General features: G+C 40.7%; 3 protein-coding genes across 8 annotated transcripts in view; 2 read left to right on the top strand and 1 right to left on the bottom strand.

The window, feature by feature from the left end:
* Positions 1–1,073: 1,073 nt before the first annotated feature.
* dusp13a (dual specificity phosphatase 13a) lies at positions 1,074–6,706 on the top strand. Its single transcript, XM_022684665.2, has 4 exons — positions 1,074–1,149; positions 1,818–1,946; positions 3,743–3,960; positions 4,884–6,706. Coding segments are annotated over exons 1-4 (570 nt in total). The 5' UTR covers positions 1,074–1,147; the 3' UTR covers positions 5,105–6,706.
* A 5,907-nt stretch (positions 6,707–12,613) lies between these two features.
* On the top strand, positions 12,614–19,101 carry LOC103039615 (dual specificity phosphatase 29). Its single transcript, XM_022684664.2, has 4 exons — positions 12,614–12,694; positions 13,464–13,707; positions 15,077–15,300; positions 18,218–19,101. The coding sequence occupies exons 2-4, from the start codon at positions 13,502–13,504 to the stop codon at positions 18,433–18,435; spliced, it is 648 nt and encodes a 215-aa protein (XP_022540385.2). The 5' UTR covers positions 12,614–12,694; positions 13,464–13,501; the 3' UTR covers positions 18,436–19,101.
* The window catches only part of kat6b (K(lysine) acetyltransferase 6B), a 52,620-nt gene continuing 44,071 nt past the window's right edge, over positions 18,898–27,446 (bottom strand). For 5 of the 6 annotated variants that reach the window (XM_007252262.4, XM_007252266.4, XM_007252267.4 and 2 more), the window contains exons 13-17: positions 26,705–26,936; positions 26,252–26,417; positions 24,896–25,159; positions 23,045–23,333; positions 18,898–22,932 (exon numbers count right to left, since the gene is read on the bottom strand). In XM_007252262.4, the coding sequence (XP_007252324.3) occupies positions 20,153–22,932; positions 23,045–23,333; positions 24,896–25,159; positions 26,252–26,417; positions 26,705–26,936 (3,731 nt within the window). In that variant the 3' untranslated portion in view covers positions 18,898–20,152. The remainder of the gene's footprint in view (positions 22,933–23,044; positions 23,334–24,895; positions 25,160–26,251; positions 26,418–26,704; positions 26,937–27,446) is intronic. The other variant, XM_007252265.4, reaches the window with a different exon arrangement.

Raw genomic sequence — 27,446 nt, 5'->3', positions numbered from 1 at the left:
AAGGTTGTCCTGTATTGTCTAGCCTTATTGTGCCATTGGATGTCACCCAAAAAGTCCCTCATCTTTCAATTGTAGCGTAAAACTCATGTGCTTTTACATTTCTTTTTGAAAAGAAATTACAACATTATAAAATACTTTTAACATATTAAAGTAAACTTTACCTCAGAGGCTTTTAGGAAATTAGCTAATAGATGTTTCTTGCTCTTGGTCTCCCCTTACAGTCGAGAAGTAGAATTCTCACTTTGAGGCACCTCAAAGGACAAGCTTTACACATACATGTATCGACAAGATAGGACATGAAGAACCAAATGTACATAATCCAGTTAGGAGTGAGCCAAGCACAAAATGGATCAATTCAAATATAGAAATATAGATCTGGTTCAAATCCTGGATTATACTACTTGCCATCAGCAGCCAAAGTGTGAGAAAGCAACTATTCTTCACATCATTCCTTGTGTGATGCTGGTCAGCACAGAAATCTGTTAGCTGATAAATCAGAGCTGTGTTTCTGTGCTTTCCTCCAGATGTGCTGGCTACCCAGCAATTTTGCATCACTGGTAGGAAAAGAAAAGGGACAGTGCTTGTCCTTACCTTCCCATTAAGAGAGGGATTTGACATGAACATTGGATTAGGTAATTGGTCTGTTAAACAGGGTATAAAATGGGTAAAAGTAGAGGGAAGAATACGACATAGCATTCCATTTCATGCTGAGACTGATATTCTGAATGGTGCGCAATAAAAAAAAGGTTTTAAAGAGAGTTTAAAAGAGACATATTCAGGGAGCTCTTAGTGGCTTGAGGCCTTATGTGACTGCTTATACAACCTGTGTCAAGAAGTGTCCCAGATCAGAGAAATGTTCACACAGGCACACACAAAGCACTAACACCCCTCAGTAAAGTCAAAGAAAGACAGCGAGAGAGAAAGAGTGAGTCCTTCCGAGGTTTCTAAAAGCAAAAGCAGGCTGCCCGCTAAGACCTGGAAGGGGCTTTTGTAGCCAGGGAGGTTTATAATTATACACCATTTAAAAAAGGAAACAGCCTCCAGAGACATATCTGTGGACTGGCTGTCGACGACGTCCCTGACCAAGGAGAAAGGAGCAGACGAGCTGAGCGAGCGAGCGAGAGGGAAGAGAAACACAGGCTGTAAAATGTAAGTTCACCCTGGTGCAGGGAATATTTCAGCTCCAGAAAAGAGAAAACAACATTTAGGAAAGCTATCAGCCGTGTGAAACGCGTGTAGCTGGGGCATTACACTCGACGGCACTGACGTCCTCTCCACACACGAGCTGTAAACACCATCCGAAACGATCGTGTGCCACAGCAGTCAATGAATTCTGAGTGAGGTGAGCTTTTCACATGAAAAAAAGAGAGACTCCTCTATTCACTTTGATGCTGTGGAGAGGCCAGTGCCACCACACTCTCAGCCTCTTAGCAACGGGCACATTTCACAAGCTGTGGCCTCAGGTGGGCTTAACTGCTCTGATAGCGCCGCTCAAATAAAGATGGATGGAGGACGTGTCTAAGTGGAATATCAAGCATGTTAGCAACACAACAGCAGGCCGAATATAGTAATGCATTTTGCGCTGTTACTCGGGCAATAACTCATGCTGCCATAAGGTGCAATAAACCTTATAGTGTTATCATCACCCGACCAACAACAAACCGCTTTACAGCTGTGAAGATAACCCACAGAAACCCTCATCATGCACACGCGATCACGCTGCATCTCTGTATCTATTAACGTTAAGAAGAATTCTATGTATTATAACCTGTAATGACATATAAATCAATTTACTATGTATATTATTAACACACCAGGGTGTCTCTTAAGGAGCTGTGTGCCTATGAAACTCCATCCGTTGCTGAACTGGAGGAATTCCTGCTGGCTGACAGGCGCCCCACCGGACATGTCAACCAAGTGTGGCCCAATGTATATATTGGCAATGAGTACGTACCAGGCAGCAGGCCCACCATTCATGAGGCAAACGTACAGAGAAACAGACTGAGCACACAGCTGAATCTACATCACATTAGCAGTGAGGGTCTGGGAGTTGACTACTTTATGGGCAGGTTTGTAGGGACTAGCAAAACATCAGCTCCAAGCTCACTCCAGCATTTTTTTTAACCTACCGTAATTTCCGCAGTATAAGGCGCACTTAAAATCCTTTAATTTTTCCAAAAATAAACTTATAGAGTGAGCTTTACCATTGTTTTACGGTGCGCTTTATGTATGAATTCTACCAGTCAGGCTGTAAGGAGCAGTAAAGCCACTTTCAGTGAACTTTCTCCAGCATTAAGGCTGAGGCAGTATTAGCATTAGCCGCTAACTGTAGCGCTAGCTCTTTCGCCGTTCAGAGGTGAGAATATTGGACAGTAGTCTGCGTGTTTACCATGTTAAAACAAGCTAACTGGGACGAATTGCTAGCAGACAGTGCCCTGGGTTACCGTAACACTCAGGTTTCTCAGTGTAGCCCTGTGTAGTGGTGTTTAATAGTGCTAAGACCTGCTAAGCGTGGCTAGCGCTGCTGCTAACTGTGCTGTTGAAAATATTGGAAATCTAAGATTACTGTAAATAAACAGAAGCGCTTTACTCAACAACATAAACAGTTTTCAGGAGATGAATCTGTGTAGATTAACATCCAGCACTTGTTTGGCTTTAAAAGAAAATGTTTTGAAAGATAATGTTTTCTTTCCTTGTCAAGCAGCACGATCGACTGAAATAGACATGGTGACACCCTTAAAGTGCGCCTTATGTATGAAAATAGACTTTCATTAATAGTACCCCTTATAATACAGTGCATCTTATAGTCTGTAAAATATGGTAATCTTTATCTCCATATTCAGCAAATATGACTGATTGTTATGGACAAATAAATATTTTCCTTTAAAATATGCCTTATTAATCCTAACTGACATGTCAGGTAGAGATTAGACTGAAACGACATTCAGGTAGCTACTCCCTTTAAAATGATCAAACATGAACAGTACAAAGGTCAGACACAGTTATTATGCACCTAATCCAGGAAACATGCTTTAAATGTGTCAAAGCCACAGATTTATACATTAAAAGCAAGACCAATTCATAATACATTGTGAGGTGAAGCCACTTGGCTAACCGTCAAAGTGATAATTAAGTGAACAACACTGTTAGCTTGGTGCTAACTAGGTGTGGGAAACTAACAGAGAAGCTGTGAAGACCTTCAGCATTAATTCAGTTGGTTTAACAAAGATACCGAACTAACGATTTAGGAATTACTGTACAGCCATTTTGTCATGTTTAAGTCATTTTTAACGCTTGAGATGTCATCCTTTTATTTAAAGGCAGTCATATCATGAAAAACACTAATGATCCATTTCCACAGGCAGCCGTAGAGGTTTTCTTTAGAAATTATTCTTTCATCAGCTAGCAACCTTTTGAAATGGTTCCAGGAAGATTAGCCTGTAATTTTACAGAAGTAATGTTCCAGAAATGTTCTGAAAATGTGCAATGTAACAATGGCTACATCACAACATTTTTAGCAAGTTTCTCACATATTGTTCTAAAAAAAAAATGTAAATGTACAAAATCATACTCTCAAATCAAGTACAAACTACCCCGGTGCTCAATCCACACAAATGCTATCAGAAATGTGCATAAATCTATCAGGAAAGGAAAAATAAAAAGCATTACGGAGACAAAACTCCGTTGTACCGTTGGAAAGATGTTCCTCTCTCCACAAAACCCTGTTTGTATTTGTCTTTAGAGTTGCAGCCCGGGACAAGCCAATGCTACACAGTATGGGGATCACCCACATCGTGAATGCTGCCGACGGCCCCCCACAAGTCAAAACAGGGCCTCGCTTCTACAGAGACATGGCCATAGATTATTATGGGGTGGAGGCTGACGATTCCATTGACTTCACTATGAGCATTTTCTTTTACCCAACAGCAAGATTCATACGTGCTGCACTGGCTCATAAAGGCAGGTAACACAGTAAACTACAGAGACAGAGAAATACAGGACATATGATTATGATACATTATAAAAATATGCTAGATGCTAATTTATTCTGAAAGTCCAGACTAAAGATCATGGTTCTTGTGTTCGTTAAATTATATATATTTGGTCCGGTATGCTTTGGATACACACTGTACTTTAGTAAGTGATACTTTGTTTGATGACTTTTTTGCGAATAAAAAAAAAGATATATATCACTTATATAGATATATAAAAGATATATATCACATATCCCTATACTTGATATACTGATTGGTTTGTTAAAATATTGTCAGTTCAGTGAGTTGCCTTTCTAGGTGTTATACCAGATCTGCTTCCCCTACTAGTGCACTTATGTCACAAAGAAGAACAATAATCAAATAAGAATTAATCTACAGTTACAGTAGATACAAGAACCATGAGTGTAAGCATTTGTGCCCACACTACTCTGTGATGTGCAGGCTCATCAAGAGGAGTCATATTTTGGAAAAGCCAATTACTACAATTTCTATATGTGCTTGTTTATAGTTTTTATGTCTTCCGAATTAATCTACAATATGTTGAAGAGAGAAAAAATGAGATGTTGGGCCTAAACCTTTGATACTCTTGTACTGCACACTTAAGAAAGCTCAGGTGCCCCACATTAGGGCAACTTACAATATAACAATGAAACACCGCTACACGATAATAGATGTATTTTATCAGCTAATAATATTTAATAATTACAGACTATTGTATAAGATATGGTATAGTCTTTGTCTTTTTGTTCAGAAATGAAGCACATTTCAAACTGGCATGTTTCCAGAGTAGCTATCATATCACATAGGATGTAACATTTCACATCATATGTTGTCCCCCACTTGTTTGTTCTCCACTGGGGACCAATTCCATTTTTTCCATCATTTCAGGAAAGGTGTTTGTCCACTGCCTGATGGGAGTCAGCCGCTCTGCGACGCTCGTCCTGGCTTTTCTCATGATCTGTGAGGAGCTGACGTTAATGGAGGCCGCGCGAGCAGTTCGGCAGCACAGGGACATTTGCCCCAACCCCGGCTTCCTCAATCAGCTCCGCCACCTCGACATGAGCCTCGTCCGCGAGAGGAAAAGGAAACTGGAAGCGTACAAATTGTAAATGAAAACTCAGAAGTGTTGTGACAAAAGTCTGCTTCTGAAGTCTGTACCCTCGGGGTCCGGACCCTCTCGGGTTTTAGTCCCAGACCTGCAGACCTGTCAGCCGAGATCTCATTTACTAATATCCCTTTCATGACAGTCGTGAAGTGGATATCAGAGGGGCAATTGAGGGGTTTGCCCATAAATAGTTATTAACTTCCAAAGGGCAGCGGGGTTGCAAAATAAATGGCAGTTTTTTTAATTCCTTCCAGATGGCATGCGCTTTGAACTCTTTCCAAAAGGAGCCTATGAGCATGTGTTGTTTTTCTTCAAACCCTTGTGAAGTGAGATGGTTGTGGCCTGCTCTTTATCATATGAAGGTGGAGCAGCAGAAACATGCATGGCTGGATGTTTTAAAGGCCTGGTCTCCTGCAGAGACACTCTAATGGGTGGCATGTGCTCTAATATGTTTACAGGGGCGGCACAAACCCTTTGTGATCCAGAGAGTGTTGCCATTAAAGTGGCTGTTTTTCTGGTTTTCAAAAAAGATCCTTTGCCCTCTGAATAATTAGGAAGAGCTTTAACCCCTTATAAAACCCTATAGCCAACTTCTTTATGCTTATAAGTATTTTACTTTAATAATTTAATTTACATTATTTTTTTATAGGCTATAAAACAGACCCCTGTGGGACTCCACAGGACGTGCTAAACCAAACAGTTAACAAATCCTTTACAGTAGATTCTGCATGAAGGATTTATAACTGAATAATAAACCTTGAGTTGAAGAGATGCTACATGCCTTTATATTTTTATTCTGAAAGAAATAATGCAACAATCCCTTTGTAATAATCACTTATAAAATGTAATTGAAATTGTAAGAAGACTGTCAGCCTAATACAAACCCCAACTTACAAAAAGTTGGAACACTGTGTAAAATATAAAGAAATGTTAATAAGTAAACACAATGCAATTAAATGCAAATCTTATATACCCATATTTTACTGTCAATAGAACATAGAACACATATCAGATGCTCCAAATGAGATATTTGACTTCACTGAATTTAGTGAAGAAAATTTATTTATTTAGATGCATCTAAAAGACGTTGGGACCCTGTCTCAACAGTCTTGGGTCTTCTTTGCTTAATAATTTTATGAACTGGACTGTGCGCAGGCCATATTGAACGTCAACCTTGCCCCTGCTCACAGGGATTACTATTGTTACACTGTGTAAGTTTTTTGCAAATTGTCCCTATTGCAGCTGTTTTTATTATTACCACATACTTTTCCATCCTTTATTGTCCCATTGCAACTTTTGCTGAGATATGTATTTCTGCAGTTAAGTTTAATGTTTTTTTTTAATGCAATGGTAAAATGTGCTTTTTCAGTACATGGCTCTGTTTTGTTTCTGTCCTGTCTCCGCCCTAGCCCTGCCATGTCATTAGTGCTCCCACCTGTGTCTTATTTTTAGCCTGGCCCTTTTATTATTGACCCCAGATATTCCTTGTCTGTTTCAGTGTATTAATATACAGTATCATTTGTTTCAATGTTTCTTGTCTGTGTTTTGTGAGTGTATTTTGATTTGCCTTATGTTTCTTATTAAATAAACCATTACTAACATTAAGTCTCACATTGTGTTTACTTACATAAGAATTCATATTTTAAAATAGTTTCTAAAAGAATGAATCTCACCACTAAACTTAACTAGTTGTGACATGGCTAATGCATCAATTGGTGAAGGTGAAGATGAGCCATGACAAACATACACCTCACATACACCTGTTATTAGTGAAATTAATTATTAATTCAATGAAATGACAATAATGCAGTTTATAGCTATTCTTTCTTGCACAATATATTGATGAAACATACTGTTATTGTGACAGGCTTTGTTCTTTGTTCTACTGTGAATAAAATGTGGGTCTATTTAAATTGCATATCACTGCATTGTGTTTTTATTTACATTTATTCATATTTTACACAGCGTTTTAACCCACTTTTTTTGGAATTGAAGATGCACAACACTTGGCCATGCATCACACACTCTCCTCTTTGCTGGGACAATAATTCTGCAATACTGCATATAACCAGACGTGAGGTTTTCAGTCCTTTTTCACTTGTTTTCAAGGCTTTGCTCTGAACAGAGAAGTTGCTCAAGACAAATGTTCAAGCTGTGCATGCCAGACACAGTATGAAGCTCCATCTATATCTGACCTGCAGTGTCTGCTGCGGGCAAGCGGCCTGCCCTCCAAGCCCGTCCGTCAGGTTGGGCACGGCCAGTGTGTAGGAGATGAATGAGTAATGGTCTATCACACACTGTCTTATTGTTCATCCATCCCAGAACAAACAAACAGATCAGAGCTGTGGAGGAAAACACCACAGAACCCTGCAGATAGATCTGTAGGCTAACAGATACGCTACTGACAGTGGAAGCACACCAACTTCCAAAACATAGTTTCCTACAGCTATTTGAACGAGTCAGCGCTTCAGTTTTTGACAGTGTTTTTTGTTGAAGAGACTGATGATTACAGACGAGCATCCTGTTATTTAGGTACACACTGTGTGATAAAGTTATAGGCCGTGAGCTGAAGATCACACACACTGTTAACTCAACCAATTTTTCCATTTTAGGCTTTGTTTTCTAAGACTGAGCACTGCAAGAAACATACTGTATAGTATTTTAGTAAGAATGTGCCTAAAATAGGCAAATATATGGAATATTGCTTACTTTGACCTTCTAGATTAAAGAATATAACAATAATATTTAATCTGTCTCTATGTTTACTGACTAGAATTAGTCTCATCAATTGGAATGGTCAGTGCTTTTCAGACTATGCCATCAGGTTCTGACAATGTGGGCAGATTCTGTAAAAGGGAAGGAAGCTTAGCGAACTCTACACTGGAAACCAGACCCCCAATGAGCTCCAAAGTGATAAGCAAACTGTTCTAAGGTCTTGGAATGTGTTTGAATGTGTGTAGAGCATCTGTGGTAACACCAGTACATTATAGGAGACTTGGAATAAAAGTAGAGGCTCAAATAAAATAAAATAAAATCAGTTCTATTGTGTTCTGGGATGATTAATGGTTCAGATGCCACTCCCTGCATTCTGGTGTATTTTAACAGGTTGTTAAACATCTAATTTCACCTACAAATAGAATTTTATTCAATGAGTATTTTAGAGTCAGGCACAGCTCCCTTGTCAGCAGCTCTAGCTTTGTGCAGACAGCTCACTGGACTCTCCAGAAACACTGTCATGTTTTTACACGTTTTTACATAATTAAGCTTAGCTAAGCTAATTTTAACCACATTTCAACACATAAACAGCTACACATACACATACTTTAACCTACTGAGTTACATAGCAATCAAATACACATTATCTTGGCTAGCTTTCAATAGCAGTGCCTAAAGAGAAAGAGAGGAGACAGGGTACTGGTGCGGTGAACAAACTTCTATGTGCAAAAAAGACATTTTTGAATAATGGTTCATTACAACATTATTACATTATATCATGATGAGCAACTTTAAAACATTTCACATTGAGACAGTTTTTGCAGGTGGTTGACTGTGGCTGGAGGCTTCAGCTCTTCTGAAATGTGTCAGTTCCTCTTCTGCCCTCAAACAGAATGGAAATTCTGACCACAGGCTGTGAAGATGAGTGAGATCTATTGTGAGGAGTCTGAGTAAGAGCGTTTCACTGACTGATGAACCAGTTTAAACAGTAGAGGAACAGGCCATGATCTCAGCCTGCATGTATTTTAGTTCAGACGAGTAATGGTCTCTATTTCAGATTTCACCATATGAATAAATGCAAATACTGTTTTATCACATGTTGAAATCTTTATTTGAATTTAGAATCTGTATATGTGGATGGTACACTACATAAGGAAAAAGTGTGTCTTGCTTCTTCATGGTGTGTTGGTGTCTCTCCCTTTATAAAGTATATTGACTCATGCAGGTGATAATCTTTGTTTTTAAAAATATTCAGATGCATGTGGACATAGCCTAAGGCCAAGCCATGTATACATGGATATTTTGATTAAAAAAAAATAATATGACATTTTTGAAAACTCTGTTTTCGTTGTTGTTGGAAAAACTGAGCTTTTCAATTGTGCAATCTCTGTCTGAATCTCAAAAAATTACTCATGACTTCCTACATAGTGAATTACAGAAAACTACAACAATATTTATATGCAGATAACATTTGAATAGTGTTCTATTACAAATATGCTGTATAATGCTCTGTTTAGTTTTAGAATCCATTTTGTGACATGAATAGTCGAATACTTAGGAAGTATTGTGTGATTTGGGATTGAACCTCTATGTTTTTTTTTCCTTTTTCTTAGTGGTGTCTAACTTTCTAAAGTTATATCACCCCATACAGGGCTAGCATGCTCTCGCAAGGCTTTTTTTTAAATCTCTATGTGGAATGTTTTTTATTTCTAAAATCATCCATGTTTGTGTGGACAGGGCTTAAAATGACCACGCCCACATTCAGTCATGAGTGACATTTGGTTAAACGGTTTAGTTTCCAGTAAGACACACTGCACCCTAAACCACATGTGCAAGAATGTGTGACCTGATCTAATGAACAGGAAATCAAGATAAGTTTCTGGCCCATTTACTCAGAAAAAAAAGGTTTAGGAGGCTACTAAGTCGTAGTGGTTAATGGAATCATTAGCCTCGTAGCTTTACCGCTAAAGTACAGAAGAAAAGGCCTGACACTAAATATGTCTAGGTTTTTTTCACTAGATTTTTATTGACAAGCTCTTAAATCATCAAATATAAAGCATCAGTCCCTTTATTAATACAAGCACTGGTCAATACTCCATGGAATGTGAATTTTCGAGCTGTGTAGAAGATTTAGAAGTGTAATTCACAGGTGGCGTAAAGAAGAAGTCTAATGGTCGTCAGTGCGGGTTCGGTGTGGCCACAATACACATTCCGGAGAGCAGCTATTAATAACATCTCCTCTAGGGTGTTATCTCAGGTGCAGGCTATGAATAACACCTTCCTCTCTCACAGCGTGCACATTTTTCCACACATTTTCCGCACTGCTGACACGGGTTACATTTTATTTATGATATACTGTACCTGCCTGAAAGAGTGGGGGAAAGCATTGCGTCTGATGGAAGCGTGGGCGGCAAACGCTATTACCGCGTGTTGGTGCGATTCTGGATTTGAAAATTAAGACCTGGTCTCGGAACCAGAAGCAGCACGGCTGCATTAGTTGGGGAAAAGAGAGATTTCAAGGTTGAAGGACTAAGTGAACCTGACAAAACAATAAAAGGAATCCAACATCACCAATTTAATGACTTCCCTGTCAAGGTGAGTGATGGCAGTGACTGAGGATGTGAGGGAAGGGAAGAAAAAACACATACAGCGCTGATGGCTCTGAAAACTCTCTCTCCAGAGATGATTCATGTGTCCTTTTCACATATCTGGGAAGCGAAAAGCAATTACCATCCCATTTGCAGCAGCCAAGCTCGCATTACAGAGACTCTGTTAAAGTCAGCTCAAAAAAGAAACACCTTTTGGATTAAATTACAAGTCCCGCCCTGCTGAGATTTCCTATTTTTGTCAAATTGGACTCTTTTGGTCGCCAGGCCTCAGAAAGGACAGCTGCCTGTAGGAGGGCTCACAGCAGGCGGCGTGGGGAGGGAATAATTGGCTGGTGGAATGGAGCCCAGGCCGAGACTTCTCCTGCGGGACGGGGCACACACTCCCTGGCCTTTTAGCAGATTTGCCATCTCCATGGCTCTGATTCGATCTGCCATGAGTCAAAAACATGATGTGCCTTAATGAAGCCAAAATAAAAACAGGACTGTACAAAAAACACAGTACATTTCCGCCATTTGGCAGAAGCTCTCGTCCAGAGCGACTCAGCACTTAATCAGGTTCCAGAGGCGAGTTGGGGGGGAGGAGACCGTTACCAGTCTCGCCTAATGACTGCTGGTGGTAGGGGACCATGTGGCACAACCCACATGCTTTTTTTTTTTGTGTTGCTAGAAGTATTAATCAGAAGATTAATTATTTTTTTAAATAATTAAAGCAATCTACATATTTTTAGAACACATACAGCATTTGATACCAATGAAAAATGAACATATTTCAAACACCTATTAATTATTAATAATTAGTGAAAAGTTTAGCTGTTAAAACATTAGTGTGTAAAAGCTACAACATCACTTAATGTTAATTGTATTAGATTGATGGGGTTAGTTAATAATATGTCTTTATCAAAATTTATAATTTGTGAAATTGATGCTGCACCACAATATAAATACAAATAAAAGGCTAATTAAATAAAAAAACAACTTTTATCCCTTAATTAGTTGATTATGTGTTTAATGTAATGTGACTCTTAACTACAGACTGTACAGTCATCCATATATGGAAGCTAAACACAAATTCAAATTGAAATAATAAAAAAATTCAAAACAAAGATCACATGCCCAGTTTCTTTTGAGACTCAAAGTGGAGCAGTGCTGCTGGAGTTTTTAAACACTGTATCCACTCACTCTCCACTCTATTAAACACTCCTATCCTAGCTGCTCCATCAAGTAGACGTAAAATCAGAGAGAGAAGCTCTGAATCCTTTTATGTGGTGATGGCTGGATATTTCGGGTTGGGGGACTATTCTTAGTCCACCAGTGATGCCAATGTGTTTAAAAACTCCAGCAGCACAGCTGCGTCTGGTCTACTAATAACACAGAGTAACACATCCTACACCACCATGCCAGTGTTAATACAGTGCTGGGAATGTCCCGTCACTCAAACAACAGCTGCTATGAAGTTGTCCTATTAAGCATAATAAAGTATGCTGGGAAAGTCTGTATTCATGGTGGAGCTGATAGAAGGGAGAGTAAGAATAGTTCGGTAGGTAGGTAGGTACTTCGGTAGTTCGGTAGGTAGTCTGGTAGTTCGGTAGGTAGTTTGGTGGGTAGTTCGGTAGGTAGTTTGGTAGGGAGTTCAATAGTTCGTTAGGTAGTTCGGTAGGTAGTTTGGTTGGTAGTTTGGTAGGAAGTTCGGTAGTTTGGTAGGTAGTTTGGTAGGGAGTTCGGTAGTTTGGTAGGTAGTTCGGTAGGTAGTTCGGTAGTTCGGTAGGTAGTTCGGTAGGTAGTTCCCCAGTAGTAGGTAGTTATCCCGAAGGAATTTTAGGATTTATTGGATACACAGTTATACCAATCTTACAGGAAAGTCTGTCTGAGGTTTGAGTTTTTTGGAAAGCTTTAATATCATTCACACATCCATCACTCTATATATCCAGCAGAGGAGTAGTGTGTATTTGTTTATGCCACTTCTACAGTACTTTTAGGAGTGTATGTTTGATGTAGTGAGACTCTTTAAGTCCACTTCTGCTCTCTCATGCCACAGGTTTCTAAATGCAAGGTTTTGAGGCCTGGAGCGAGCGCCTGGCACAGTGCATGTGTTTAGAACTGGGAGACACTCGTCCCCTTCTCCCCCTCCTGCATTTGCTAAGGTCAAGGCTCATAGATCACAGGCCTAAAATATCACTGGAGCTCTGGTGGTGGTTACAGGCTGAGCAGCCATGCAGTGTGTGTCCAGAGGGAGCATTCGAGAGCTGCTACTGCTGAAGCTGAAACTGAAGGTAAGCAGTTGTACAGTATATACAGTTACATACAGTACATTGTGATTTACCATTTCCTTTTATTGAGAGCAGGTACTGTAGATATCATATAGTACACTGGCATGCCAAAAGTCATTGGACAGGAAGTACACTTTGTATAGAAATGTCTGAACTGTGGGATATGCATGTGGGGCCTGCTGCATTAAATGTTAATGTGATTTCTGCCAGTCTATCCACCCACTGTGGTTGCTGTCCACCGTGGGAGGTAACACCTTTTATTTAACTTCAGAAAGGGAATAGGTTAATCCTCCCATCCATTTTAGTTCACTGAATCTTGCTCATTAATTCTGCCAGTGTTCAACCTCAATCACAAGATATCTCCTCACAGCTTATACAGCTTATACAATATTCTCAAGCTGTCCCACAATTTTCGGCGTGACAGTATACTTTGAATTAAGTACACTTAATTCGTCAGCCATATTAAGGGTTAAACTTGCATGCAAATTCAGAAATCCAGCTTAAATGAATGTGCTGCTAATGAACAGGCATCTGCACAGACTCAAAGCAAAAGCAAGCAACTTGAGAAAAAAATATATTAATTTGACAGGTAATCACTTCCTGATTAACTGCGATTGCTCTGGATTTGACAGCATTAGCAGTAATGATAGTTGAGGCACGGCTGTAATAATAAACACGATCAAGCGAAAACGAAGAAAGCTGACAAACACATGAAGCGTTCAGAAATAAACATAAGATGTCTGAGACGTCATCTAAGAATCCTTCTTTTCAGTTTCCTCAGAAACGGGGCAGCTCTCGGGCTCGTGGCTGATGAGCACAGAGCTGAAAAGGAAGATGAAATCGAATGCTTCAAAGCAGAGCACAACAAAGAACCCTTATAAAGCAGTGCAGTGTGATCCAGACAGTGAGTACATCACACCTGGGGTATTTGAGCTGGAGAAACTGTTCTGGCGCGGCTCGGGGGCAGCCTACACCCACGTCAATGAAGTCTGGCCTAGCGTCTATATCGGAGATGAGTAAGTGAGATGATGAGTAAGCAAATGGGTTCAATTCTTTCCTTAATGGAATTCAAGACACTGGGGATGGCCTCTACCAATATACTAATCATTTAACATTGCTCTTTTTATTATTGATAACTCAATGACAACATTTCTTCACAATTCCAAATAAAATATTGTCATTTAGAGCATTTATTTGCAGAAAAAGAGAAATAACAAAAAAGATGCAGAGTTTTTAGAGTTCAGAGATCAATATTTGGTGGAATAACCCTGGATATTAATAACAGTTTTTATGCATCTTGGCATGTTCTCCTCCACCAGTCTTACACACTGATTTTGGGTAACTTTATGCCACTCCTGGTGCAAACATTTCAAGCAGTTCAGCTTGGTATGATGGCTTGTGATCATCCATCATCCTCTTGATTATATTGAGGTTTTATATTTGGTAAAAAAACAAAAAAAAACATACTATTATAAGTGATCTCTTATTTTTTTTCCTAGAGCTGTATATATTAGGGTTGTAAATGTTAAAAAAACACATTAATAATTTAGAATCAGAAACGTGTTATTATAAATTTTTTTTTTACGCAAGTTACTTATGCCACCAAGTTTGACCCCAACTTTTGAAACAACTAAAACACAATGACAGAGGAGACATCCCCCAGTGTCTAGTGTCCAGTTGTTACACTCCGGAGCTCCAGTCTCAGTTCAAACATACAGCTTCGACCCAGATAGAAGCACATTGGAGCAGATAGGACACTCAGACTCGCTCTGGCGGTTTTCCACTTGCTTATTTATTAGTTAATACATGATCTAATGCAGCACCAAAGCTCTCAGCGTAGCTACACACATTCCCACACACTTAGAGGCTCATAAAGGCATATTTTACACATTACTGAATACTGTCTGTTTCCCTGGTTCTTGTACCAGTTCTGTTCGGGCTGATAAATACAGTGGTGCTTTTAGCAAACCAGTCCGTGTTTCCACCAGTTTTAGTGAAATCGTCAAAACGTCACATTATATGTCATCAACAGAGGGTGCTGGACAGGCACTTTGCTCCTGTACAAACGGACACGCCCCTATGATTCACGCTGAAGAACTTAGTATTCTTTGGTTCCCACTGTGAATGAACGTTCCTGGTTCTGGAACCTACTTTTTTTTTGGGTGGAAATGTGGCCATAGAGGCATGTCTAGCAAGAGGGACACTAACTCCAAGAGCATTTTAATAGGACAACAGGGGGAAATATTTTACACCCTCTTGTGGCCATACCCAGTGTCTAATCAGACCACACCTGTAATCATTTACATATCTGCCGGAGACATAAATGCATGCTGGGTTTTCAGCAATCTAAGGATGCATTGTATAATTACCTATTTTCCTTCACAGGAAAACAGCTCTAGAGCGCCACAACCTGGAGAAGACAGGAATAACGCACATCCTCAATGCTGCCGAGGGAAAGTGGAATAATGTAGCCACAGGTCCAGACTACTACCACGGCATGAACATCGATTACTATGGAGTCGAGGCAGAAGACATTCCGACTTTCAACCTCTCTCAGTTTTTCTACCCAGCGGCTCAATTTATTGACCACGCACTCAGCAAGCCAGAGAGTGAGTAGAAAAGAGAAAGAGAGAGAGAGAGAGGGAGAGAGGGGGAAAGAGCATGATAAATATCTTTAGATAAGAAAGTAGTATACACAAACACTCACACACACACTCACGGCAAGCTCCACAGAATTCAAATGTGAGGTCTTCAGAGAAGTGCAACCTTCTCCAGACACTCAGTCTTTTAAAGCTCTCCTGAGGAATGATGTGTATTATATCATAGTAACTGACCTTAAACAGGGTTATAGAGCAGAAATGTGTAATTTAAGCAGGAATCATCAGCACTGGAGCTTCTTTAGCAAACTAACAAACAGAGAATGCCGTATACACTGAAAAAAATGATGAGTAAAATTTACTTAAAAAGTTTTGCAACTTTCTGCATTTGCTTTTTTTAAAAGTAAATTTGATTTCAGATAAATTTAATTAGCTTCAACTCGGTTTTAAGACTTAAATGTTACATAGAGTAAATACGTGAACTGAACTTTAGTCAATCCTTTCTTTTATTAAACTTTACTTAATTTATGCATACAATATTACCTAATTACAATTACTTAATTTATACAATATCACTAAAATAATTTATGATACATAAAACTTTATAATTCCTAAAATTTTAATATTTTAGTTAAAACACACATTCAAATATTTACATCATCTCAAAGATTTATTTAGTAAAGAGACCACACATGGATGGCATGTAATACATTCTTTTAAGTATACTAAAAAGGAATTATAATATATTAAGTATCATAATTTATTTGAGTAATATTGTATAAATTAAGTAATTGTAATTAGGTAATATTGGATGCAGAAATTAAGTAAAGCAAATTTAACTTAAAGTATATTTTACGCATCATTTTTTCAGTGTATCATATTATATACAATAATATCATTAAAAAAAAAACATAAAAAACATTGTGATAATATCTGTATTGTGATAACAGTGCCAGTCTTAATAATAGCACCTGTGAAGCTTATTTTATGTTAAAATTGTTTATGTTAAAATTCTCATTCCATCGTGTTTTTATTCATTTTAAACAGCACTTTCAAAAAGTGCTCCATTGTTTCTGTGTAGCCCTGCTTTAGTTCACTGAATTATAGTGGTCTTTAAAGAAGGACAGGATTTTGGCTCTTGCTCATGAATATTCATACATGCAAACATATCGCCTCTGATTGGCTAACAGCACTGCAGCAGAGAATGCTACCTGCCTCCTCAGTGAATCTTACAGCTCTAAAACTCAAAGGACAAAATGTTTTTGGAGTTTCAGCCTTAGTTGTAAAGATATAGCACTGAGTGCTAGGTAATGCTAGGTAAAGTTAACCCTTAAACTTCACTTAATGTCAGACTCTCAGCCTCGCTCAATGTTAAGCATTATGCTAAATATTTTGCACTGTAGTATTATGGTAGATGTGTGGTAGCACTTTAAAATAGAACTAGCTTATACAGGGTTTGTAGGTGAGTTTATTAAGGGTTATTAATTGATTTATGCTATAAAGATCATTAATTACTAGTTAAAAGAAATGAGAGCAAGTGTGTGAATTGGCTACAGCAATCAAATTTCTAAACACATTTTTACAAGAGTAGTCTGGCCCGCTCACCTCTTCACAGATTTCTATAATATACTGCTTAGTTTAGCAGATATCACCTGAATCTATTGAGTTGTAGCCTAATCTAGATCTCAGTTATAACATCTAAAGCATAGCCAGTAAGGACTGAAAACAAACAGCTAAACAGTTAGCTAGTTGCTACGAATGGCCATAAGAAAATAATAATACTTTTTTTTTTTTTTTTTTAATTCCAAACTCCAGCCAGTATTTACTCGTTTTTTCCGTCCCTGAGCTTTCTGGATGAATGGGTGTATAGCAGTTAAGGTTTCGGCTAAACCTGTCCGCTGGCTAGTTTTCCATGAATGCAGCCATGTTGTGCTAATTAGACTATAATATAAGACCAATTGGTACTTTTGGAGGTGTGGGCAGTGTGCAAAGTCCTGCTGGAAAATGAAATCCGCATCTGCATAAAAGTTGTCAGCAGAGAGAATCATGAAGTGCTGTAAGATTTTCTGGGGAAAAAAAACCCACTGCACTGACTTTAGACTTGATAATAAAACACAGTGGATCAACAGCAGCAGATGACATGTCTCTCCAAACCATCACTGATTGTGGAAACTTCACACTAGACCTCGAACAGTTTAGACTGTGCGTCTCTCCACTCTTCCTCCAGACTCTGCTCCCTTCATTTCCAAATAAAATGCAACATTTACTGATCAATATTCTAATTTTCTGAGACATTGACTTTTGGCTTTTCTTTGGCTGTAATCATAAACAGTAAAAGAAAAAAAAAACACGCTTAAAAAATAGATCACTCTGTGTGTAATACATCTATATAATATATATAAGCTTACACCAACAAGCCATTTAGAGCCATCTATCGCAATCTGTTTCCTCCAGCTTTGTGTAGCCAACTTTATGGCAGCAATTACCATAAAGTTAGCGAAGACAAAGCCCACCCACTTACAGAGAAGATATTATTGGTCATTTAAAAAAAAAAATAAAACTGGCCCTCTGTAAATTAAAGGAGAAATCCAGGTTGAAATGGACATGGAGTGTGGTGAAATCTGAATGCTCCAACAGCCTTACAATGCTAGTGATAGGGGCATAGCATTGCCCATAAAGTAAATGGTTATTTTTACACAATTAACAAGCTCAAACCCCCACACTTCATTGGTAGAATTATGAGGCCCTGACATTTAAAACGAGGCACTAAAACTAAAAAACTCGAAAGTGCACAGTCAGTTTATTTAAAAAAAAACAAAAAACACGTAATACACACACAGTACCTTTAGGTAGTTCTCCAGGTGCCACCATCTTGAAATAAAGTCTCGATAATTTGACTGACAAACTAATTTCTCATTTACTGTTTCAGGTAAGCTGCTGGTGCACTGTGTAATGGGACGAAGCCGCTCAGCTACCTTGTTTCTGGCTTATTTAATGATCTACAAGAACATGACTGTCGTTGAAGCCATTGAGCATGTGAAAGAACGCCGCTGCATTCTGCCCAACAGAGGTTTTCTGAAGCAGCTGCGAAACCTGGATGTTCAACTGCAAGAAGAAAAGCAGACAACAAAGAATGGACACTCGTAACTTAACGAGACTTCAAAAAGTAGTGATGTAATTGTACTGAAAAGTCCAGTCAGTACAGAATACTGCAAAAACAAAGAGGATCCTGTCTCCCACTTTACATCTACAAAGAGGCCCAGCTAGGTTGGAGTGTACAGTGAGTGGACACAGTGTTTAAAAACTCCAGCAGCACTGCTGTTTTGTTTGTGTGTTGTACTGGTGCAGATGGATCAAAACCATGTCAGTTTTACAGAAGTGCTGAAAATGATCTAATACCCAAATAATAGCTATTGAAGAACAGGATGAAAGGAGGTTAACCAACTAGAAAGATCTATGTAATTTTGTAATTATTAAGACAATAATAATAATATAATAATATTCTGACTGGCCTTGTGTATATGCTTGTCACACTACACCATGAACAAACACGATATTGGACAGAAAGACAAGAGAACAACTGCAGTACAAAAACAGTCAACACTCAGGTTTAAGTCTGTCAGTGGCTCATCATAATTTATTTTCTGCTAAAATGTACAGCATTTAAGTGACCGACTAAAAAGGTAACTCATAAATACAGGACTGTTGCTCCATTAATTAGTACAGTCAGATAATCCCTCTTACGTCAAACTGCCATTCTGTACAGGTACAAAGGCTACAAAATAAGCTATACAAACAGACACCAATACAATTTTTTACCTTTATACATGCCATCTGTTTTGTCTATTAACAAGGTCACCGTTCTACATTTCAGTAAAATATAAATCAGATGTTTTATAAAGATAAAAAAATCTACAGATGGAATGAAAATGTACGTTTAAAGGCATTTCATAAAAGACCAACTTTGGAGTAAATTGACAATTTCTGAACTCTGTGATTTGTTTTTTTTTTTCTTCTTCTTCTTCATTTTTTTCGCATCCCCTCCCCCTGATTTAGAATTCTACATGTACAAATACTGACATTTATCTTGCTATTTTTGACTGAAATTGCTTTAGTTTGTATAAAAACAGAAAGCTGCCTCAGGTAAAGAAACTTGTTAAAAAGTAACAAATTATACACAATTAGCAATAGAACCTTCGAAGCGGAAACACCCAACATGACAATGTTTAAAATCTTTACAGTATTAGAATCAACAAAAATATAGTTTCATTTTTCCTTCCATAAGAGGGAAACCTAACCAAGGCCATACATTTAATATAAAATTGCTTGCTTTTAAGCACAACACTGTACAGTACTACTTTGATGCACTGTCACTAACAAAGACATTAGAGCATGCTAAGTTTTACCTTACACTTAAAAAAATATAAAAGTAGATTTACAATAAATAATATGAAGGCATGAGTACAGACTTAGAAACATAATCTTGCGATTCCTAAACATGTACATTGAAAAGGCATACAATGCAGGCACATTTAAAGGTTCCATAATGCAAGTCCCGAAAAAAAAAGGAAAAAAAAAAAAAAAGCGCAATGCAATCTCCGTTAAACTGCAATGCAGTTTGAAGAGATTTACATTTCAAAATGTTACATTTAAATTCTGATGATGTAAGGCTTCCCGTAAATAGGGAAAAAAAGCTAAAGATTAGCTATTAAAACACAACTTTTTTGCATTCTTACCAAGTGCTGGTTTTTCAGAAAAATTCAGAAAAGCGAACATTAACAATGAAAATCAACACAAGAACTACCTCAAGTCATCAAGCTGACTTTTAGATCATGACCCTTTGGAGACCAGAGGTCATTAGCGATTATCGTCTCATATAAGGTCCGTTTAAGGGTTGTTTGGACATGCCAGTGTTCACATATCCGTGGTGGCCCGCTGGACTGTACATCATATTGCCGTGGGGAGGGGCCTGCATGGGCTGCTGTGGGTAAGGCTGGGTACCCATCATGCCCATCTGCATAGAGTACTGCGTAGACTGATTCATATAGGGAGGGTTGCCGTGGTAGCCCCCGTTCATCATGGGCTGGGTCACCCGGTACGTATTCATTGCATTAAGCGGAGCCATGTTCACGTTCACGTTCATGGAGTTAACGTTATACGCCGAAGCCGGCATGAGGTTTACCCCCATGTTCATGCGGGGTGTCATGGCCAGTGTCCTGCTAGGAGCCTGCATGGTCACAGTCTGGGGGCCTCTGCCGTACATCTGCTGCTGGTGGTGCGGGGGCAGCGGGGCCGATTTGGAGCGTATAGAGACTGGGTGGTGGTGATGGTTCTTAGGGGCCATTTGAGTTTGCAATCTCTGGGACGGGGGCAAGTTCATGTTGGGTGTGCCCATGTTGCGCTGAAGCATCATGGGGGGAGGGGTCATGTTGGGTGGTGGAGTCATTGTGGCCTGTGTCTGTGGGCCCCCACCTGTGACTGAATGTGGAGGCTGGGACAGAGACACCAGCGCGGGGTTGTGAGGGCCGAGCTGCGAGGACAGCGAGCCGTTGTTGTTGCCATAAGACGTGATTGGATGGGATCCAGAGTGGCTGAAGGGTAGGGGGTGGTCTATGAGCGTGTTGGTAAGCTGCTGTAGCTTAGCCAAGCTGAACGTAGCCGAGGGCTGTCCGTAGTGCCCACCCCCATACTCGCTTTGGTTCATCCTGTCGTAAAGCCCCAGGTTGGTGGAGGGGTTGTTGGATTCAGGGATGTCGGGGAGCTGCATGGGAGGAGGGAAGCTTGCAGACATTGAGCAGTGGGACAGGGGCTGCTGGTGGTGCTGATGTTGATGCTGATGGTGTTGGTGCGGGTGATGATGGTGGTGGGGGTTGGGGTTGTGGTGGTGTCCGTGCCCGTGTGCATGCGCGTGCCCGTGTGCATGTGCGTGTGCATGTCCGTGCGCATGGCCATGGCTGGGCTGCCTCTCTGGTACACAGCCTTGTGGGGATTTGACACTGCAACCCTGTGGGGAGTTCATGCTGTTCTGCTGGAGCATACTGCAGGCGCCAGTATTGTTCACCACAGGGCCGGCCATCTGCTGGGACACGGCACAGCTGCTCTGTCCATGGCTGCCACCGGAGGAGAGGTTGCCATAGGAACAGCTGCTCTGGGAGGAGGCGCCAGCGCTAGCTCCCGTGCCACAAATGCTGCCGCCCAGCGTGGAGTCGTAGCTGCTGGGATTCTCGTAGTTCTCAGTCGTGCTTTCGATGCTGCCGAGGTCACTGAAGCCGCTGTCCACCACTTGCTGAGAGTGGTCCGACACAGAGGGGACGTCCATCATCGGGCTGGTCTCCATGTTGTGCAGAGAGTGCACGGAGATGGCACCCTGCTCTGGGCTGATCTGAGTGTAGCTGCTCTCGAGAATCGACACAGCTGGGCTGTTGACCGAACGCACCGACTGGCTGGGGTGGGAGTGAACCGAGGAGAGCGGGCTGCTGTGGTCTGACTGCTGGCAATCATCTACGGGAGTCATTTGAGGGCTCTGGTCCACATGGACGTATCTCTGCAGGCTTCGGCAGGCCTCCTGGGTTTCCGCACAGTCCTGGAAGTGCCTCTCCTGCTCAGCCTCTTGCGTGAGGGACTGAACAGCCTGGGCAGTTTCCATATCAATCTCGGGACAAATGCTGTGGTCCTCTTTTATCGCAGGAGTCAAAGGTCCAGCATCTTCATCTTTTTGGTTAACATTCTGACTGCTCTCCTCCTCCTCCTCCTCTGATCCAGAGTCAGGATGATGGTCAGAGTCCCCGGCATTATCCTGCACATCCGTGCCGACGAGGCTGCTCTCTTGGGCCACCTCCTCTGAACACTCTTCAGGAGGGTCTGGTTCCTTCTCATCATTACAAGGGTTTGGAGCCGGTTCAGGATCATCCACTGGCTCCTTTTCTTCCTCAGGTACTTCTGCTGCAGGATCCTCTTTTCTTGGCTCACTGGACTCCACATGACCATCATCCTCATCATCAGCATCATGATCTTCCACATGAGCTGGTTCTTGTTCTTCGTCCTCATCTTCCTCTTCATCGGGCTCCTCTGGGCCCCGAGATGTTGTGCATTCACGCTCCTCCTCTTCCTCCTCTAGTTCCTGAGCTCTTTCCTCATCTATATTCTCAGTGGACTGTTCATCGTAATTCACAGGACTGGCCGGAGCCTCTTGGATCTCAGGACCACAAGGAGAAGGGCAGACAGAGTCAGGTTTTTCCAACGGTTCATCATCTTCAGGTTCTTCACTGGGTTCCTCCTGTGCCTCTGGACTCATGGTCTCGGAGACCTGTTCAGAAGTGTTCAACTCTGCCTCCATAGGCTCTGGATCTTTGCAGGGCTTGCAGTCTTCTCGCACAGACATGGGACTGGACACCTGCTGCTGCTGCTCCTCCTCCTCCTCTGGCTCATGCTCATGCTCAGGTTCACGTTCCTGCTCCTCTTCTTCCGGCTCCTGCTCCACACTGACCATGGGCGTCTCCGGGGGTGTGTAGAGATTGAGCTTAAAGCCCATCTTCCTCTCTTTCTTTAGTCTCCATTTGGGAGGGCCTCGCTTAACTCCTTTGGGCCAGCCTTTCTTTCGCTTCACAGGGCGAGGATTGTCCTTTTTCGCTGCATCTGCAACACCTACAGATAACAAACCACAGTCTTAATGAAGAAAGTCAGAATATTCAAATGCACAAGTGTTAAAACCAATCAATGATCATTTTAAAATAAGCAAACTATTTGAAATATATACCTTCTTCTTTCTCTTCTTCTTTGGATGGATTTGAGTGATTGTCATCTGGTCTTTCTCTCTTTCGTGGTCTGCCTGGCCTGCGTACCACTGCTCTTAGGTTCTTCTCCTCATCCTCATCACTGTCCTCCCGTCTGATTGAACTCTCTAGCTGTGGAACCGGGCTATCCACATCAGAGTTCTCAAACGGCTCATCCAGCACCTCTGTCCTCTCAGAGATGGTTTCGGTGGTGACGCTGCTGTTGATTCGCACTCTCCTCCGACCTCTTTTCTTCCTTAGAGGACCCGCTCTCTGAAAAAGTACACACAACCACTGAGACTTCCAAACTTCTTAAAAACAGAGAGAATACTACAGATCTACTACACATCCAAGGCACCTTATAATTAACCATAACTATGAGTAATGCAAAACCGTATGTAGCAAGCAAGGGCACTGAGAGATGACAACGTTTGTTAGAGAAAACAGTTGTCATAGCAAGAGCAGAAAGTTTTTGTGAAATTGTACCCGTTGCCCTCTAAACCGAAAAGCAGAGGTTTGGATGAGACAGATACAGTAAAAGATGATGCTAAACATAGGGAAATGTGACCACATTGTGAATTGGCTGCCTCATGATCTGAATGCAAAGACCCATCATTTAGACCACAGTGCCTGAGCCACAGGCCATTCATTTGGAAAGCTCTGCCAGTATAAAACCCTAAATGAGAGTATGCAGGACCAGACTGACCACAGGTTCCTCACAACATACTCTTTACTGAGTTCGCTGACTCTCCCCAGACATTCTGGAGTTTGCTAATCCTAATGCAAATATGTCAGCATTATATAAAAACCACAGCGCTGTTTTCATAAGGAAACATTCACTCTGGGATCGAGGTTTATGAAGAATTTTTAAGTAGTGATCAGAGCTGCGTATTGGCAAGAATCTGGCAATATGATCTGCCTCACGATACAGGGGGTTATGATTCAATTTATTGTGGTATATTGTGATACACTAAGAAGAAGATATAATTGCAATATCACTATTTTTATATCAGTTTTAGAAAAAAAACTATCATAGTATAAAAAACCCACTATAGTTTTTTTTTTTTTACTAAATTTCCTTTAGAATCAATAAAGCATTCAAGCATCCATCCATCCAAGCATTTACTGGTTATCCAATCAGAACAGGGTTAGCAAGAAATTGGTTCTAAATGAAACTAATTTTATCACAAAGTCTTTGCATGTAAATCCAAGGTTCATACACTTTTTAACCAATGGATTTTTATATTTTATTGTCTTTTCCATGCCTTCAAGGCATATTTTTATGAACATACGATTTTTAAAACGTCAGTGCAGACAGGGACAATAAAACCTAATATCAACTAAAACTATAGTCAAAAGTAAAATTATAGCAGGCCTAAAATGAATCTGATACAAATGTTGACACATATTGTTCAATAATAAAATGTGTATCAGATCCTGAAAGCTTGTGTAGGGATAAAGTACTTAATTAACACTTGTTAGCTCAAAATAGATTTCCTCCATCAATAAACAAGAACAGACCAAATGTTCATGACTTTTCTAAAACTTTCTGCCTATTTTTATTTTTCCAAAACTTATCCAGGCCTGAAAATTGCTATTTTCAAATCCATTACTTTTTAAGGTTTTTCATGATCGTACAAACCCTATAATTAATTTATTAAAAACAATAAACAGGATCTTTGTAAACAAATAAAGGTAGGAACAGGTAGGGCCACTAGTTAATGGTGCCAATATACTATGCAACTGCTATCTAAAAAGAAAAAAAGGGGGAAAAAAAAAAGTAGTGTCTAGATGAACAGTAGGTGCCTCCCAATAGTAATAATATCAAACCTTACCTTTCGCTTGAGTCCCGGCACAGACTGCGACTGGACTGAAGCAGTGTCATCATCATCATCTTCCTCCTCCTCCTCCTCATCATCATCGCTGCTGCTGCTATCCTGACTGGCCTCCAACTGTTTCTCAACAGTGCTTGAGAAAAGTGCCTCAGGTAGTCTTCTGCTGTAGTTCTTACACTTCGTTAGAGGAGGTATTCTTCTGCTGAACATTCCTGCTCCCCTGTCACCTGCTGAGACAGCCGGATCCGCAATATCCGCTGTCTGCTGATCATAAAAACAAAATAATGGCTTATATTAGACTGTTTGCTCTGCAGCCACGCAGATGAACGACCTTTAAGATGACCGTATTTGATATAGCAGTGATCTGGCTGCATAGAGCGCCTCTCGATTTGTTGTTGATCTAAGCAACAGTCGTTCTTAAGCAAGCATGGAAGATTGCATTTCATGGGACATTCAGCTGTATTAAAGCGGCAGAGATCTGATTTGGGTCACTCAGGAGGCTCGGTAACAGCTAGAAAGTGCTTTCAGCTATATCCGTGAACTCTGCCTGAACTCGCAGGCAAATGAAGAGATAAATTTAGCTACTTTTACACAAGTGCCATCTGGAAAGTAATGATGCAGAGTAGTATAAGAGTGCGTGACCTGCTCTGATCAGCAAATGTACAATCAAGGCAAAATCCACCCCCACACACAAATCACAATTTTAAAAGATTAATTGAAAAAAAAAAATACAAATATTATTAGATTGCACATACACTTTAGCTTTTCTGCTGCACGTTTTACGCAAGGGAACTGGGTTATCCAAAAAAATTAAGTATAACCGCATCTACAGTACATCTGCAGACGACACATTTCTGTTTAGAACAGGTAAACACTGTACATAAGTGTTAGCAGATCAGTACATTTAGCTTATTTTAACTTTTTGCTTTTTTGCTGCTAAGTGTTTAGAAGATGCACTGTATGGAGAAAAGCATTTGGACACCTGGGTGAAAAGAGTGTCTCTACTCTCAAGCCACCTCAAACATCTCAAACGTTTTGGATGGAGCCCCATCATTCCATTGCCCCACTACTCAAAGCTAGGGGGGACTCATAAGCTATAAATCTATAGGTGTTGTGCCAATGGGGACATGTTCTTCTGCTCCAGTGTACTAAACTTTTTTCCAAACTACAGCTCTACAAGCATTAGACGATCTGTGTGCGTGCAGTATCACTGGTTATGCAAAACCATGCTAAAAAAAAAAAAAAAAAAACTCTTTTTCAAACTTAAGCCACAAGTGGTCATCCCCCCTATCCATTAAAAGTTAGCTCTATTAAATAGTTTGGCTTAAAATATTACACCACAAGAGTGAAACCTACCTCTGTCCTTCTCCTCTGCTGCAGCCCCAATGGGTTTCTACAGACTGGTCCGAACCTAACCGGCGTCCAGACGAGACACTCAGGATCGACCTCGTACAGACGTGGCTTCTCCCTCAGCTGTTCCATGTGTCTCTGGATCATCTGATGCTTTCGGACGATCACAAATCTACAAAAGCAAAATCATCCACAAAAATCAGTCCAGTAAATTAATAGAGATATATATGCAGCTGAACTTCAATCTGAACATTACAAGCTGATTTCAAGTTGAGCATCTGCATCTTCTGCATCATCAAAACCAGCTGCACATGTAAGAAACCACACTCTCTACAGTTCACGCAGTCTGCTTGAAGTCTGGCGACGCGTTACGTGTTACACACTTGATCTATTGACAACAGAGCCTGTCAGGAACTGTGTGTGGGTAAAACTGACAGACAGCGCCGGAGCCCAACCCACCTGCCATCCTGCTCATCAATCATGTTGAGCTGCTGGAGTGTGGTGGCAATGTCATGTGGACACATGCCCGTGGCTTTGCTCATTCCCTTGATGCTGACACTCTTATCTGGGTGGTTGTGCAGGTACTCCAGTATGACACTTTTCCAATACGCCAAGTAGGACAGACGACCCAGATCTGATAGAGGCTTCTCCGGGGAGCCGGCCTGGCCCTCCCGCCTGGAGAGTAAGTAACCTGGAAAGCGAGAGGGAAAAAAAGGGGGTTGTCGGAGAGAGGGAGAGAGAAAGAGAGAGAGGGAGAAAGAGAGAAGCTTCATGAGGTCTGACGTCAGATTAGTTATGAGTGACAGTTTTCATTTGTCTTGTTTACAAGGAGAAACAAGACATCTTTCTTCTCCTCCACTAGATCTCAGAGGCACAGGTGAATTTTCATTTTTCATTCTTCAAAGCCTCCCATGGTCAGATGTTCAAAAGCTCCACATCTCAAAGAACAGGCTCGTCAGTCACCGCGCAACACTGTGAAGCATGCTGTGCGGGGCTACAGAATAGGAAGGGCCGAGAGGTAGGTGCCAAAAAAGCGAGCCCGGCCCGTAGAGACGGCCCCTCCTCGATTCAGCTGGGTGCGAGTAGGCTGTGATTACCAAACAAAGAGAAATGGGCCTGATTAAAGGGCTGCTTTAGCCGTGATTCGATATAGAGCGCAGCCCTCACTTGGCACACATTCATTAACTGCCATCAACTTCAT

Source organism: Astyanax mexicanus, chromosome 7 (assembly GCF_023375975.1).
Source record: "Astyanax mexicanus isolate ESR-SI-001 chromosome 7, AstMex3_surface, whole genome shotgun sequence".
NCBI classification, from domain to species: Eukaryota; Metazoa; Chordata; class Actinopteri; order Characiformes; family Acestrorhamphidae; genus Astyanax; species Astyanax mexicanus.
This window is presented reverse-complemented; position numbering and strand designations above follow the sequence as displayed.

Excerpts from the sequence above, each read along its gene's own strand:
- LOC103039615 (XM_022684664.2), top strand. The coding sequence starts at position 13,502 with ATGAGCACAGAGCTGAAAAGGAAGATGAAATCGAATGCTTCAAAGCAG. Across the intron at positions 13,708-15,076 it reads AGCGTCTATATCGGAGATGA|GAAAACAGCTCTAGAGCGCC; the intron begins GTAAGTGAGATG and ends TTTCCTTCACAG. Across the intron at positions 15,301-18,217 it reads CGCACTCAGCAAGCCAGAGA|GTAAGCTGCTGGTGCACTGT; the intron begins GTGAGTAGAAAA and ends TTACTGTTTCAG.
- dusp13a (XM_022684665.2), top strand. Across the intron at positions 1,947-3,742 it reads AATGTATATATTGGCAATGA|AGTTGCAGCCCGGGACAAGC; the intron begins GTACGTACCAGG and ends ATTTGTCTTTAG. Across the intron at positions 3,961-4,883 it reads TGCTGCACTGGCTCATAAAG|GAAAGGTGTTTGTCCACTGC; the intron begins GCAGGTAACACA and ends CCATCATTTCAG.